This window comes from Rhododendron vialii, chromosome 2a, assembly GCF_030253575.1.
Source record: "Rhododendron vialii isolate Sample 1 chromosome 2a, ASM3025357v1".
Classification (NCBI taxonomy): Eukaryota; Viridiplantae; Streptophyta; class Magnoliopsida; order Ericales; family Ericaceae; genus Rhododendron; species Rhododendron vialii.
In genome coordinates this window covers 30,806,777-30,821,268 of record NC_080558.1, presented here as the reverse complement: position 1 = coordinate 30,821,268, position 14,492 = coordinate 30,806,777, and the positions used below count along the sequence as shown (strand labels likewise).

The following is a 14,492-nucleotide window of genomic DNA, read 5'->3' as shown; positions in this document are numbered from 1 at the left end:
GATGATGATTGACCCCCGCAAATCTCTCTCTCTCTCTCTCTCTCTCTCTCTCTCCCTCTCTCCCCCTGTCTTTGTGAGAGAAGACCCCTAAATTTCCAAACTATCAACCATTCTTGGATCAGCATGAATAAAATTAAACAACGGCAATGTATATGCAGGCAATTTCATCTCTCCCCTCAACCTAGCAAGTAGCAATTTGTTCATAAGCAATCTACTTTTTGTTATCTATAGATATACATGTATGTCTTGATGTATAAAGATGAGAATTTCATTATCGCGAGGGAACACATATGGTTTGGTGATCCCGCTAGTTACAAATCCTGCAGCCGCCCCTATATGCCCATAGCCTAAGATTAGCCTGTTAGGGAGATTTGACGCCTGAAGACACTTACACATGCTCCTCATATCGGAGTCCATGCAACACAGACCTCCAGAAATCATCTTCCATTCAAGATCCTAATGTTTTCTTAATACAATAAAGATTCCTAAAAGACAGCCCATACTAGGATTCTTCACATACAAAAATAGAAGGTAAACAAGAAAAAAGAAAAGGGGAGAGAAAAACAAGAAACAATATTGATCGAGAGAGAGAGCGACAAACCAAGACTCATCAGCCATCACCGACAATGTCAAGTAACTACAAATACATCATAAACAAGAAATCATAGTTTTGCACCCAAAAATGGCATCTAAGACATAAGAGACACCTATGAACTACCAAATGGCACTTCGCAGGACCAGCACTGACGTACAAATCCAATTGCAGCTCCTATAAATTGCATTCAAGAACAATATCATCTCTGGTCATCTACTTTAATCTAACTCCTGCAATGGCTTACCACTCAGCATTAAAAATCCTCAGTTATGCAGCATCAAAATAAAAATGGCACAAAGCATGCTACCTACAGTTAGGGCATCACAATGATGCGATTTAAGCCATGTTCGACACATGTTCGGAGAGAGTCATATCGTGTTCGTAACCAATATGTATCGTACATGAACAGTTGAGTCTGGTAGCATGAAAAAATAGACTTTAGAAATATATCATGAAGAGCACCATATTTTAATGCAGCAGCAGATACAAAAATTCAACTCCAATAATCTATGTAGAACAAAAATGGATACGCACACAGACACAAAAAGGGACACATTGAATTCTAAACAAAATGGGACACAACCATCGACACCCAAATCCAATCTATAATTTTCAAGTTCTAATCAACCATGGGTTGACCTGAGAATCACATTACAAAGAACACAAACTTGCAAATAAACTTGCTTCTAAAGTAGACCGCAAAAAATCATTTTACTACCAAACCATCTTCACCCACTTAAACATATATTTTAACAACCAATTGATAGGCCTCTTTCAGAGACCACAAGGCATACTTATTTGGGCTCAAGCTATATATTTTGGCAATAACACTGATCAATCAATATAAGAGGCAGGTGTATTTTCAATCAATAAAATGACCAACTCTATTCTCATTGCCTCAAAAAGTACCTTCAAAAACCACAATTTACCTGTCCATTGTAATCCATTAGTGATGGTGTGTGATCTCCATCTCCATTTCCAGCTCGGTGATGGAGGCAAAGGGTGTCCTGCACTTTTCATATAAGTTGCCACGGTTGCATATTGGTTCTTCAATTGAGTGATTTCATCACTTACGCCTCTTAGCACCTCTTGTTGCAACTCTGCACCCAATTCAGCACAAAACTCCGCACACAACTGATCCTTGACACGTTGCTCCTGAGATCGGGTATATCTAGTCCCAAACACTTGACTCGGACAAGGACCCAGGCCATAGGTACGCACACGTCCATTCCTATCTAGTTTTAGTACGCTAGTGAATAACTCCTCCCGTAAAGTAGGTGACTCTAAGGCAGGAATCTAAGAGGCTCCCTCATTAAGACGACGCTGAAATAAATGAAACCTATCTATAGTAAGTAAAAGAACAAAAGCAAATATTTTATTATGTAAATAGACATAGAAGAAGCATACCATTAAAATGAATCTAAATAGATACAAAAATGAACCAAGTAAATATACATACTATGGCCAAAGCTAATGCTTCATCAACTGGCTGTCCATCTTTCTTTGTATGAGTTTTAATGAATACCTGTATATGATCAGGTTCTACTACTACTCCATCCTTAATCTGTGTCAACTTTATTAGCGTACAAGAAGCTAAAGTGTTCAGTAACACATTTGATATATAAATGCATTGAATTAAATTTAGTTATGCACATTGGTTAGTTAATTACCTCATCCCTTACACGACAATGGCCCTTCCTCCCACTCGTGTGTCCCATTTTCTATTCGTGTCTGCTTTTACAGTTGGTTTTACTTCATCTCTATAACAAACAAAATCCAGTATTACTTATCCATGTATATGTGTTCATATTCATTAGAAAGAGGAAGAAGAATTGACATGCATCACCTTGGCTATTTTAGTGCCCCAAAATTGAACAAGAACTCTCTATTGATTAGGGTCAACCTTATTCGGACAATTCGCCAAACGGTCTTCATCATTATCATATAAGTTATAAGTATTTCTTTTAAGCTCATCTTTCCAATGTTTCCATTTCTTTCCAACGGACATCAGACAATTATGCTTATAAGCATCTGGTGCAGTTGTATTTTCCTGCATAAATAAGTATATCAACAACTAAACATCGACAATAAAGTGGCAACAACATTAGCTCAACTGATCAAAATTCAGTCTAAGAAGAAAGATTAAAACACAATAGTAGCAACAACATTAGCCCATAATTTGAATTTTTTCCTATAATAAATACCTTAACCTCTGCCCATAGGCATTCCTTGTATGGATATAGCTCTGGAGCCCTCCAATCAGTAAAAGTTAAGGGTACCAAAGTTATGTTTCTTGCTAAGATGCCAAGTTGACTTTGTAAGGGACCTGCCGTGTTACCTATTGGTTGATCGTCTTTATTCAATTTAACTTCTAATTTCGTTCCTGTACCCCACCCAACATATGGACGAGCAAAGCCTCTCCCTCTGGCTCTCTGTTGTTGCAAGTTGGGATCTAGTAAAGAATATGGAATAATGAACATAAACAAGTAAATGCAAGTAACTGCATAATTTAATTTCCTTGGTAAATAAAAGGTTGAACAACCATATATATTTTTTCTTTTGTACATTAAATTGAATGTACCTGCTCCAACTAAAGTTTTTGACCTTTCATTGCTTTATTCCAGCGAGTGCAAGTTTAGAGTAGTGTGACTGCTCATAGAATGTTGATGTGATTCTATCTCCATGACTCTCTCATTTATGTGACCTGCCACTTCAATGATTTACCAATAGAAGGAATTTTATGAACGTATGTATGTATGTGCTTGTTGGTATCGAAAATGCCCATGCACCATGGCCACCATGTGTTATATGTGTTGTGGTTGTTTCTAGTGCATTGTGATGCTGTTTTTGAGCAACAATTCTACTACATTTCGCTATGGTTCGTGCAACTCTACATCTAAAACTCTAGGAGTAAGAAGCTCGATTGACTGGCAGATTGAAAAGTTGCAGAAATCAAGTACCGGGACAAAATGATCTAGTGCAAGACTTCTACTAGCATGCATTAAAATCAAGAGAAACTATATGGCACTTCCATTAGATCATTTAGGAGTTAATTTAGGTGGTTGTAAGAACACAAAATTCAACAATAATAAACCTACTAACTGTCAAAGTAATAGGACAATTAGTAAGTTTATTTGAAATTGAAATAAGCTAATAAAACAATTATATACCTTCATCAAATGGTGACTGGAACTCATGATAGTTTGGTGATGGTTGATTTCCTTGCTGGTCTTGACTAATGGTAGGCAAAGGCTGCAATATAGTACTCATAGGTCCAGCCCGACATCGCACTCACTTTGCTTGCACTTGCGTCTGCGCTTGCAATTGTACCGGCTGATTTTCATGCTAGTCTTGACTAATGGTAGGCAAAGGCTGCAATATAGCACTCATGGGTGCAGCCTAACATCGCACTTGCTTTGCTTGCACCTGCGGTTGCAGTTGCTCCTGCAACTAGACTTGTTGATTTCCATGTTGATCTTGATTAATGGTAGGCAAAGGCCACCTTTCAGCGAATGATAACCAAGATGTTTGAGCGCCTACTTGGTGACACCATGATGGCTTACATTGACGACATGGTAGTCAAAAGCATGGTTGCCAGTGATCACCTAGCCCACCTCGCCAAAGCCTTCAAAATTCTCAAAAAGCTTAAGCTCCGCCTCAACGCCGAGAAATGAGCCTTCGGTGTAAGCTCCGGTAAATTTCTTGGCCACCTCGTCTCCCGACGCGGTATCGAAGCTGACCCCGCTCAACTACTTGCCATTGAGAAACTCTCGGCTCCCCACAACAAGAGAGACGTTCAACGTTTAACAGGCATGGCCGCCGCCCTGAATCGATTCATCAGTTGTTCCTCTGACAAATGCCAGCCATTTTTCACCCTCCTGAAAGGCAGCCGAAAGAGCTTCAATTGGACAAAAGACTGTGATCGAGCCCTCCAGCAGTTGAAGACTTACCTTTCCATGACCCCACTCCTCGTCACGCCTCGGGATCAGGAGGACTTGTTCCTATACCTAGCCGTCTCTCCGCACGCCATAAGTTCGGTGCTCATCGGACAAGAAGGACGGTAGCACCAACCCATATACTATTCCAGCAAGACAATGACCCCCACCGAGATGCGTTATCTACCACTGGAAAAACTTGTCCTTGCCCTCGTCTCAGCCTTTAGGAAGCTTGCTCCCTACTTCTAGTCGTGCCGCATCGTCGTCCTCACAGAATATCCTCTTAAATCTCTCCTTCGGAAGGCGGACATTTCTAACCGAATCTCTCAGTGGGCTGTCGAGCTCGCGAACTATGAAATTCATTTCCAGCCTCGGACAGCAATCAAAGCTCAGGCCCTTGCCGACTTCATCGCTGAACTCACTCCAATCGATCCTCCCGCTTCGGGTCCAGCTCCAAGCACCGAAGCCATACTCCAGGCAAGCCCAAGCACAGCATGGAAGCTTTTCATGGAAATGTGTGGAAGATGTACGTCGATGGCGACTCCAACAGCTGAGGCGTAGGAGCCGGAGTCATCCGCCTCTCCCATTTCGGCATTTTACATGAAAGCTCCCTCTCTATCAACTTCCCAGCCTCTAACAACGAGGCTGAGTACGAAGCACTGATCTCAGGACTCAAGACGGTTGAGGCCCTGGGTATGGAAGAACTTGTGGTTTACAGTGATTCCCAATTAGTAGTCAACCAACTCTCCGAGGAATACGAAGCTCGGGACGATCGAATGCATACCTACCTTAGCTCTGCTGTTCGACTCATGAAGAATTTCAAAGCTATCCGAGTCGAACATATCTTCAGGGAACATAATGCCCATGCCGACGCCTTTACAGGGCTCGCTTCGGCTTGCTCCTCCTTGGGACACCGTTCTATTTCCTTCAATTCCGTTGACAAGCCTAGTTTTGAGCTTGAAATATTGAACCAAGAGGTACTTAACATAGAGCTCGGACCGAGCTGGATGGATGAAATCATTGGTTACCTGCGAGATGACATCCTTCCTCCCGACAAGAAGGACGCTCACCGACTCCGCAATAAAGCCGCTCTCTTCTGGCTCAATCCGAACGGTAAGCTCTACCAAAGGTCCTTCACCGGCCCGTATCTACTGGTTGTACACCCCCACCAAGTACAAGGCATCATCGAAGAGCTCCATGCTGGCGATAGCGGTTGCAACTCCAATGGACGGTCCCTCGCTCACCGAGCCATCTCCCAAGGCAATTGGTGGCCAACAATGAAGAAGGATTCTGAAGAATTTGTCAAGCGTTGTAAGAAATGCCAGATGTTTGCCCCTATCATCCACCACCCAGCTCGGGACCTTAGCCCTCTCACCAGCCCTTGGCCTTTTTCTCAATGGGGCATGGATATTGTTGGTAAGCTCCCCGTTGCTCCGGGAGGATTCAAGTTCCTCTTAACCGCCACCGACTATTTCTCGAAATGGGTCGAAGCTGAGCCCTTTGTAACCATCGAAGAAACAGACATCATTCGTTTCGTTTGGCAAAATATCACTTCACACTTCGGGGTCCCCTTCGCCATCATCATGGACAATGGACGGCAGTTTATCGGTCAAAAATACCGATCCCTATTAGACGAATACGACATCAAATGAGTCACATCCTATTAGACGAATAGGGTCTTGAACATACCAAACCTGTTGCGTCTGAGATGCAAGGATGAATGGTTCATCTGATGTGTGATTGTGTCTATACAAAAGGTGCCTGAAATTTACGAGTGTGAACTTGAACTCATCTTGCCTCATTCCTACGTTGTTTATCCACCCAATCGCATTTGAATAGCACAAACTTAAAGTCATTAGAATATCTCAATTCAATGATATCCTTTAAAACTCCATAGAAAATGACCTCTCCTGTAACTGGGCGTTTATCTCTTGAGCTTGCATAACTTTGTGTGTATGCAGGCAAATATACTCCATTGCTTAGAGTTTTCCTCCTCTCCTCACGCTCCTTGGTGTGAAATCGAAACCCGTTTATAATGTACCCAGTATACCTTCTAGCCCATTTGTCTGGTGCTAAAGCTAACACGCACAGTTCGTTGGATACGTTCACATTTTTTGTTTCTGTAGGGAGGTATTCCCGAGCAGATACATTTAGTTACCGAACACGTGATGTTTGGGAACATGTGGTAAATACGACTGGACTTATCGCCGGGCAGTATGAAGAACAGCGATATGGAACAATAACATGTGAAGTCCTTGGTCCATGCAATCTGTTCGGCTGAATAAAGGCCAATGACATGACAAGTCACTGGTGTAAACTATCTGTTCGGCAGATAAGAGACATTCTGATTACATTTGGACCAAGTTACATGTGAAGTCCTTGGTCCAGGTAGTCTGTTCGGCCATGAGACAGCCGAACAAAGAAGGAGCTCCAATCGAGAGTAGGAGCAGAGGGAATACTCTGGAAGATTCCAGAGTAGTCATGTCCCATAAAGGGATAAAGATCCCAAGAATATAGGATCTGAGAAAGATACCCAACAAGTATGGGATGTTCGGCTCTTAATGGAAAAGAATCCTAAAAGGACTCTTTTCCATAAACTGATAAAGGAAACGAGACTCCTTGATATCCTGGTTTTCCTATACGAGTTAGGAATCCTATGGCAACAAGGATGCTTGGACAGCAAGCATCCATAAATCTATAAATATGAGGTAAACCTAGAGGTGAAAGGTACGCAATACATTGCATTATTATTGCTTTCCTACTGATAATTAGGGTTGAGTTTTCTAGTACATGATACTAACAAAGGCATCGGAGGGCCTTTGCCACGAGAGGCAAAGGTGCACTCACCCCCTGTCTATTTTGCAGATTAGGGTTCCGACGTCGAGCTAGGGTTCCGGTGAAGAGGCACGAATAAGCCGTTGCAATCCAGTTGATCCGAAGCATCAATTGTTTTCATCCCCCTACAATTGGCGCCGTCTGTGGGAAACGAACGAGTTCCCTTTTGAAAAATAAGAACGATGGAAGAAGATCCAGCTACACCATTTAGTCCAAAGGACCAGTTGGGTGGGGGAAGAGATAAATCCCCACCGGGCGCACCGAGAAAGCCTACTGGTAGACATGACAGAGGTAGCTCCAAAGAAAAAGGAGACAAAACTGCTACTGGCTCCACGAGAAGGAGTAGGTCTCACCGAAGAGAAGAGTCAGTTACCCATTCAAAGAACATACACGATGGTGACGATGTCCTTGATAAAAAGAGAAGAGAAATCGAGGAGTATGCACGTTTAATTAGAAAACGTGAGTACGAGATACGGGAGCTGCAGCAGGTACGAGAGCACCCAGAAGATTCTGGACTCTCTCGAAGGAATTCCCAGAGAGACGGACGGGCTCTGGTGGTCCATAAGCAGACTCATTCACGTAGAAGAAGGAGCAGCAGTCCTGTTATAGGGCGTCATGAGGCTTCCCCACGAAAAAGGGGAAGAAGAAGTAAAAGCCAAACAAAAGAGAAAAGGACTTCTTCACGAAAAAGGAGGAGCAGAGACCGAAGTTCTACCCCCGAGGAAGAGGATACGAGAAAGTATCATCGAGACAGGTACGAGAGACCTGATGCTGATTGGGTCAAGACTTCGGCCCACAAGTCAAAGGAGCAAGAGGATGGGACAGTGACTGCACGAGAAGCAGCACGCAAGGCCCTGAGTAATATTGCAGCCTCCCCCTTTACAAAGAGGCTACAAGAAGCAAGGTTGCCGAGCAGAGTGAAGCACGGTGCATTCGTACTTTACGAGACAAATACGGATCCCGTAGCTCACATACAACATTATCAACAGGCCATGTTTATGCATGAAGGGGATGATTCCATCTTGTGCAAGATGTTTCCCTCCAGTCTTGGCAAAGTGGCTTTATCCTGGTTTCATAAACTGGCCCCACGATCCATACGAGGATGGAGGCAGTTGGCCGAGGAATTCACTGCTCGGTTCTTGACGAGCAGAAAGGCCCCGAAGACATTTGAGAGTCTTTCCACCATGAAACAGGAGGAGAACGAGCAAATCAGAGATTATGCAAAGAAGTACTGGGAAACTTTCAACGAGATTGAAAGTTGCAGTGAGGAGTACGCGATTGCTACCTTCAAGACTGGTTTGCCTGTTCGGGGAGAGCTGTGCCGATCATTGAATAAACATCCAGTAGCCACATTGGCTAAATTGATGGAACGAATAGAGCAACATGCCAGAATGGAGGATGACATTCTCCGTGAGGATGGCAGGACAGTTGCCGAACAGCCAAAGGCACCTGCCAAAAAAGTGGATAAGCGAGAGCCCAAGACTTATAAAGAGAGAAGGGAATATGGGCAGGCTAAGAAAGAGCCGTACAAAGATAAGCAAGCTCCTGACCCAAAAGCTTTCTTTTCTATCACTACGGTTTGGAAGGAACCAATATACAGGATTCTTTATCGAATAAAGAATCAGCCATATTTCAAGTGGCCCCCGAGTCTAGGAGGAGACAAAGATGCAAAACGTGCTACGAATCAGCACTGCAGTTATCATAAGGATTGGGGCCATATGACTGAGGACTGTGAGACATACAAGAGGCACCTTGACGATTTGGTCTCTCGGGGCTATCTCAAGGAATTTATCCAAGAGGACCCTAAAGAGAAAGGGAAGGCTATGGAGGTGGGTTACGAACAAAACCCTAAAGGCGTCATCCATATGATACATAGATTGGCCACACCTTACACGAGAAGTGAGGTTAGGCTATTTCAAAGGCAAGTTAAGCATGATCAGCACGTGATGCGGTTGGGAAACAAGAGGGGGCGAGAGACTGATGTATGCAAAGAGAGCATGGCATTCAATGATAATGATTTGGCGGAGGTCCAAATACCCCACAATGATGCATTGGTCGTAACCCTACGAGTTGGGGAATACGACATCGAAAGAATTCTAGTGGACTCGGGGAGTTGTACAGAGGTATTGTACTATGATGCATTCAAAAAGATGGGGCTGGCCCAATCAGACTTAGAACAGTCTACAACGCCTCTTATTGGGTTCGGTGCAGGAGCAGTCTGGCCCCTTGGAAAGGTGACGTTACCTGTTCGGGCCGGATCAGTAGTGTTGAGAACGGACTTTTTAGTGGTCGATGTCCCTTCTTCCTATAACGCAATTATAGGGAGGACATGGTTGCACAAGATGAGAGCAGTCTCCTCAACTTATCATCAGATGGTGAAATTCCCAGGATCAAATGGGATTGAAGTCCTTAAAGGAAACCAGAAGGTGGCACAACAATGCTTGATTTCCATCATCAAAACAGCCCCGAAGGTCCACCATGTTCACACATTAGAAGTACCAGATCAACCAACCATCGAGGATGTTGGAAGAAGCCCAGCTGAAAAAGTGGTTGAGGGCCTGGAGAAGATTCAGATCAACGAGATTGATCCTGAAAGATATTTTTTAATTGGGGAATCACTGCCAGCAGATGAAAAGGCCGAATCGGTAAAGTTCCTAAAAGACTATATGGATGTTTTTGCATGGGTGCCTGAGGAAATGCCTGGGGTGGATGCAGATGTGATCTGTCACCATTTAAACATTGATCCTCTGCACAAGCCGATCATTCAGAAGAAACGAAGGGCAGCCGTGCAGCATGTAGATGCTGTGATTGAAGAGGTCGATCGTTTGTTGGAAGCCAAAGCAATACGTGAAGTCTATTACCCCGAATGGTTATCCAACACTGTTGTGGTAAAGAAGAAGAATGGGAAGTGGCGTATCTGTGTGGACTTCACAGACCTAAACAAAGCGTGCCCTAAGGATAGTTTTCCTTTGCCCAGGATTGACCAATTGGTTGATGCAACATCTGGCTACGAGCGAATGAGTTTTCTCGATGCATATCGAGGGTATCATCAGATTGCTATGTTTGAACCTGATCAAGAGAAGACTTCCTTCATCACACCTCGAGGATTATACTGCTACAGTGTCATGCCGTTTGGGCTGAAAAATGTTGGGGCCACATACTAAAGACTTGCAACCATCATGTTCAAAAAACTCATTGGGAAAACTTTGGAGGTTTACATAGACGATATGGTGGTAAAAAGTCGAGAAAAAGGAGGGCATATTACTGATTTAAAAGAAGTCTTTGAAATTTTGAGGAAATACAAGTTGAAGCTTAACGCCTCGAAGTGTGCGTTTGGAGTTGGTTCAGGAAAGTTCCTGGGCCATTTGGTAACTATGAGGGGGATAGAGGCAAATCCTGAGCAGATCGATGCTTTGCAGAGATTACAGAGTCCCAAAACTACCAAGGAAGTCCAAAGGCTGACTGGGATGGCAGCAGCACTAAACAGATTCATCAGCAGGTCAAGTGACAAGTGCAGACCCTTTTTTCAGCTACTGAAAAAGAGGGAGGGATTTGAATGGGGAGCAGAATATGAGCAAGCTTTCCAGGATCTGAAGAAATACCTGGCCGAACCCCCACTGTTGTCAACTCCACAGCCAGGTGAGTCTTTAATTCTGTACTTAGCTGTTTCCGAGCACGCAGTAAGTGCAGTCTTGTTGAGGGATTTGGGGATCGAGCAAATCCCCATTTATTATGTTAGCAAGACATTGTTGGATGCACAGACGAGATATCTGCCTTTAGAAAAACTTGTCCTGGCACTTAGGACAGCAACCAGGAAATTGCCACACTACTTCCAAAGCCATAAGGTTGTGGTTTATACTGAGTATCCATTAAAATCACTGCTTCGAAAGGCAGATTTCTCGGGAAGGATCTCGACGTGGTCCGTGGAGTTAAGTCAGTATGATCTCGAGTATCAGCCACGCACAGCAATTAAAGGCCAGGTGTTGGCTGATTTTGTGGCAGAGTTTTCCCCCACTGTTGCTCCCTTGCCTCCTACGAGAAAGGAATAGGCAGCTAAGACATCATCCTTGAAGGATCAACCCGTAGCCGAACAGGATCCCAAAGAATGGAAGTTATTCGTTGATGGATCAGCGTGTAATACTGGTTCTGGAATTGGAGTTGTCCTCTTTCCTCCTCAAGGAGTTCTGATTGAACTCTCTGTTCGGCTTGGATTCAGTGCATCGAATAATGTGGCTGAATATGAAGCACTCTTGGTAGGATTGAGAAGTGCGAAGACCCTTAAAGCAGAACGGGTCAGGGTGTATTGTGATTCCCAGCTTGTTGTGAATCAACTGTCCGGCGAGTACGAGACTCGGAATGAAAAGATGGTAGCCTACGTGCAGGCAGCAAAAGACTTGCTTGATACCTTCGAGAGGGTATATATTGAGCAAATAAGTTCTGGACAGAATGCTCATGCAGATTCTTTAGCTTGGTTGGCTGCAGCAGTACCAACAGAGTTCAAAAGAAGGGTGGCAGTAGAATACCTAAATGAGCCGAGCATTGGGAGGAGTGTAGACTTGGTCTTGGACGTGAACTAAGGACCAAGTTGGATGGACCCAATAATGGAGTTCTTACGAGATGAGATACTCCCTTCTGATAAAAAGGAGGCCCAGAAGATAAGAGTCAAATCTGCTAGGTTTTGGCTGTCCCCAGAGGGTAAGTTGTATAGGAAATCCTTTACAGGTCCCTATTTGCTATGCGTACATCCTGAGATGGTACAGAAGTTCCTTCATGAGATCCACGAGGGAACATGTGGGAGCCATGCTGGAGGGAGATCCATTGCCCACCGAGCAATTACTCAAGGCTACTGGTGGCCACACATGCAAGAAGATGCAAAGGTTTATGTAAAGATTTGTGAGAAGTGCCAGAAATTCTCACCAATGATTCGAACACCTGCCGAGGATCTGGTGCCTTTGACGAGTCCCTGGCCTTTTGCCCAATGGGGAATGGATATCGTGGGCCCATTGCATAAAGCAACTGGGAATCGAAAATTCCTGCTTGTAGCAACTGATTATTTTACGAAGTGGATTGAGGCAGAACCATTGGCCAAAATCACTGAACCTATGATAGAAAGGTTCGTGTGGAAAAGCATCATCACTCGCTTTGGGGTCCCTTATTCATTGATTACAGATAATGGATCCCAATTTCAGAAGAAATTCAAGGCTTTTTGTGCCCAGTATGGAATACGAAATTATTACTCCACTCCGGCCTACCCTCAGAGTAATGGGCAAGCAGAGGCATCCAATGAAACTATCCTAGATGGGATAAAGAAGAGGCTGGAAAAAGCAAAGGGAAAATGGCCTGATGAGTTACCGTTAGTTTTGTGGGCTCACCGAACAACGCCTAGGAGGTCTACGGGAGAGACCCCCTATTCATTGGCATTTGGAACAGAGGCTGTCATACCTCTGGAAGTGGGTCTGCCGACCAATAGGACAGCTTTGGTTGAAAGTGGAGGCAATGACAGGGCCCTTGAAATCGAGCTTGATCTTGCCGAGGAGAAGAGAGAAAAGGCCTTGGTACATCTTGCTTCTTACCAAGAACAGCTGATGAAAAGCTACAACAAACATATTCATCCTAGAGAATTTGGTGTTGGGGACCTTGTGCTACGAAAAGTGCTCGGCAACACCAAGGTGGCAAATGAAGGCAAGCTGGGGGCCAACTGGGAAGGCCCGTATAGAGTAACTGAGATTGTGGGCATAGGAGCCTATAGATTGGCAGATCTGGATGGTGATCCAATTCCGAGGCCTTGGAATGTTCATAATTTACGAAAGTTTTTTGTTTAGAAGTATTAAAATCTGTTTTGGATTTACACTACGTGATTGTGTGGGAATTACGAATATAATTCCTTTGTTCTAGTTTTGATTATTTTTGCAAAGGGTACGAGTAACGCCCTCTTGCGTTTTACAGATTATGAATAAAATCACTTCTTTCGAATAACTGTTGTGGTATTTAAATACGAACTACGAGTTTGGTTCTCCTTATTCGTATTGGGGAGCAGGGTATACCTTTTGAGTATGTGAAACTTAAAAGTTTTATACATTTTTAAGTACGTGACACTTAACGAATACAAGTACGAAACACTTGTATAGAATTTCAAGTATGTGAAACTTGGGTATACATTTGAACGCAAGTATGCAAACACTTGTATGTATTTTCTTAAATACGTGATACTTAGCAAGTATGAAAACACTTGTATGTTTTCTTTTAAAAAATACAAGTACGAAATACTTGTATGGACGTTCAAAGTACGAGATACTTATATGGTATTTTAAGTACGTGATACTTGAGAAACTATATTGGCTTGACTTAAATGTAAGCCACATTTAGTTTAAGTACGTGAAACTTATGTTCCTAAGTATGTGAAACTTGAGGAAAACCTTTATGATCAAGTGTTTGTATGACAACACTTGAAAGACTTTTAAAACATTTATTTACGAGAAACTTAAAACAAAAAATAAAAATAACTAAGTACGTGAAACTTAGAAGAAATACAAAGTACGAAAAACACTTGTATGTTTTGTTGCAAATTATATGTTTGCTCTTAAAGTACGTGAGACTTAAGGAACAAATTGTATGTTTGTTCTGGCCCTTAAAGTATGTGAAACTTGCATAACATAAGACAATCAACAGTACGAAATACTTGAGATTAAAATAGTGCATCCGAACAGATGCACCAAACAGAGGAGAGCCGAGCAAGTGCCACGAAGGGCCGAATACCTGTATTATCCAGAGTATTACCAAAAGAAAGTACTGGAACCACGCAGGGTTAAATTACCGTGGTCACGCAGGACCAGCCATATTGTTTGAGAAACACAAAATACTTATTTATCAATCTAGGTTCTGAATTTCTGGTTGGACGTCAAGATTACCAGCAGCAGTTGCAGTCTCTTCTGGGACAACAGTTTCAGTGGTTACTTCCCGAACAGATGACTGCTCAACATCATTTTGAGATTCAACCTGTATTTCTTCATCAACATCTTCAAAATCGTCAATCTGTTGATCGACATCATCAGTTGGAGCTGTAACTCGGCGGCTCGGTAGATCGTTCTCAACCCATAGGGGAGAGTCTTCTGCAACACCTACCTTTG

At 43.2% G+C, this 14,492-nt stretch overlaps 1 protein-coding gene and 1 long non-coding RNA gene across 2 annotated transcripts; one reads left to right on the top strand and one right to left on the bottom strand.

Annotated features, from left to right (window-relative positions):
* Positions 1-1,892: 1,892 nt before the first annotated feature.
* LOC131316123 (uncharacterized) lies at positions 1,893-4,079 on the bottom strand. The gene is made up of 6 exons (XR_009197009.1): positions 3,766-4,079; positions 3,177-3,299; positions 2,800-3,047; positions 2,442-2,645; positions 2,266-2,355; positions 1,893-2,168 (listed from the first exon to the last, which is right to left on the bottom strand). It is a non-coding gene; the product is annotated as an uncharacterized LOC131316123 (long non-coding RNA).
* Positions 4,080-4,407: 328 nt separating this feature from the next.
* On the top strand, positions 4,408-6,182 carry LOC131317419 (uncharacterized). Its single transcript, XM_058346975.1, has 4 exons — positions 4,408-4,632; positions 4,780-5,056; positions 5,161-5,831; positions 5,952-6,182. The coding sequence occupies exons 1-4, from the start codon at positions 4,408-4,410 to the stop codon at positions 6,180-6,182; spliced, it is 1,404 nt and encodes a 467-aa protein (XP_058202958.1).
* The last annotated feature ends 8,310 nt before the right edge of the window (positions 6,183-14,492 follow it).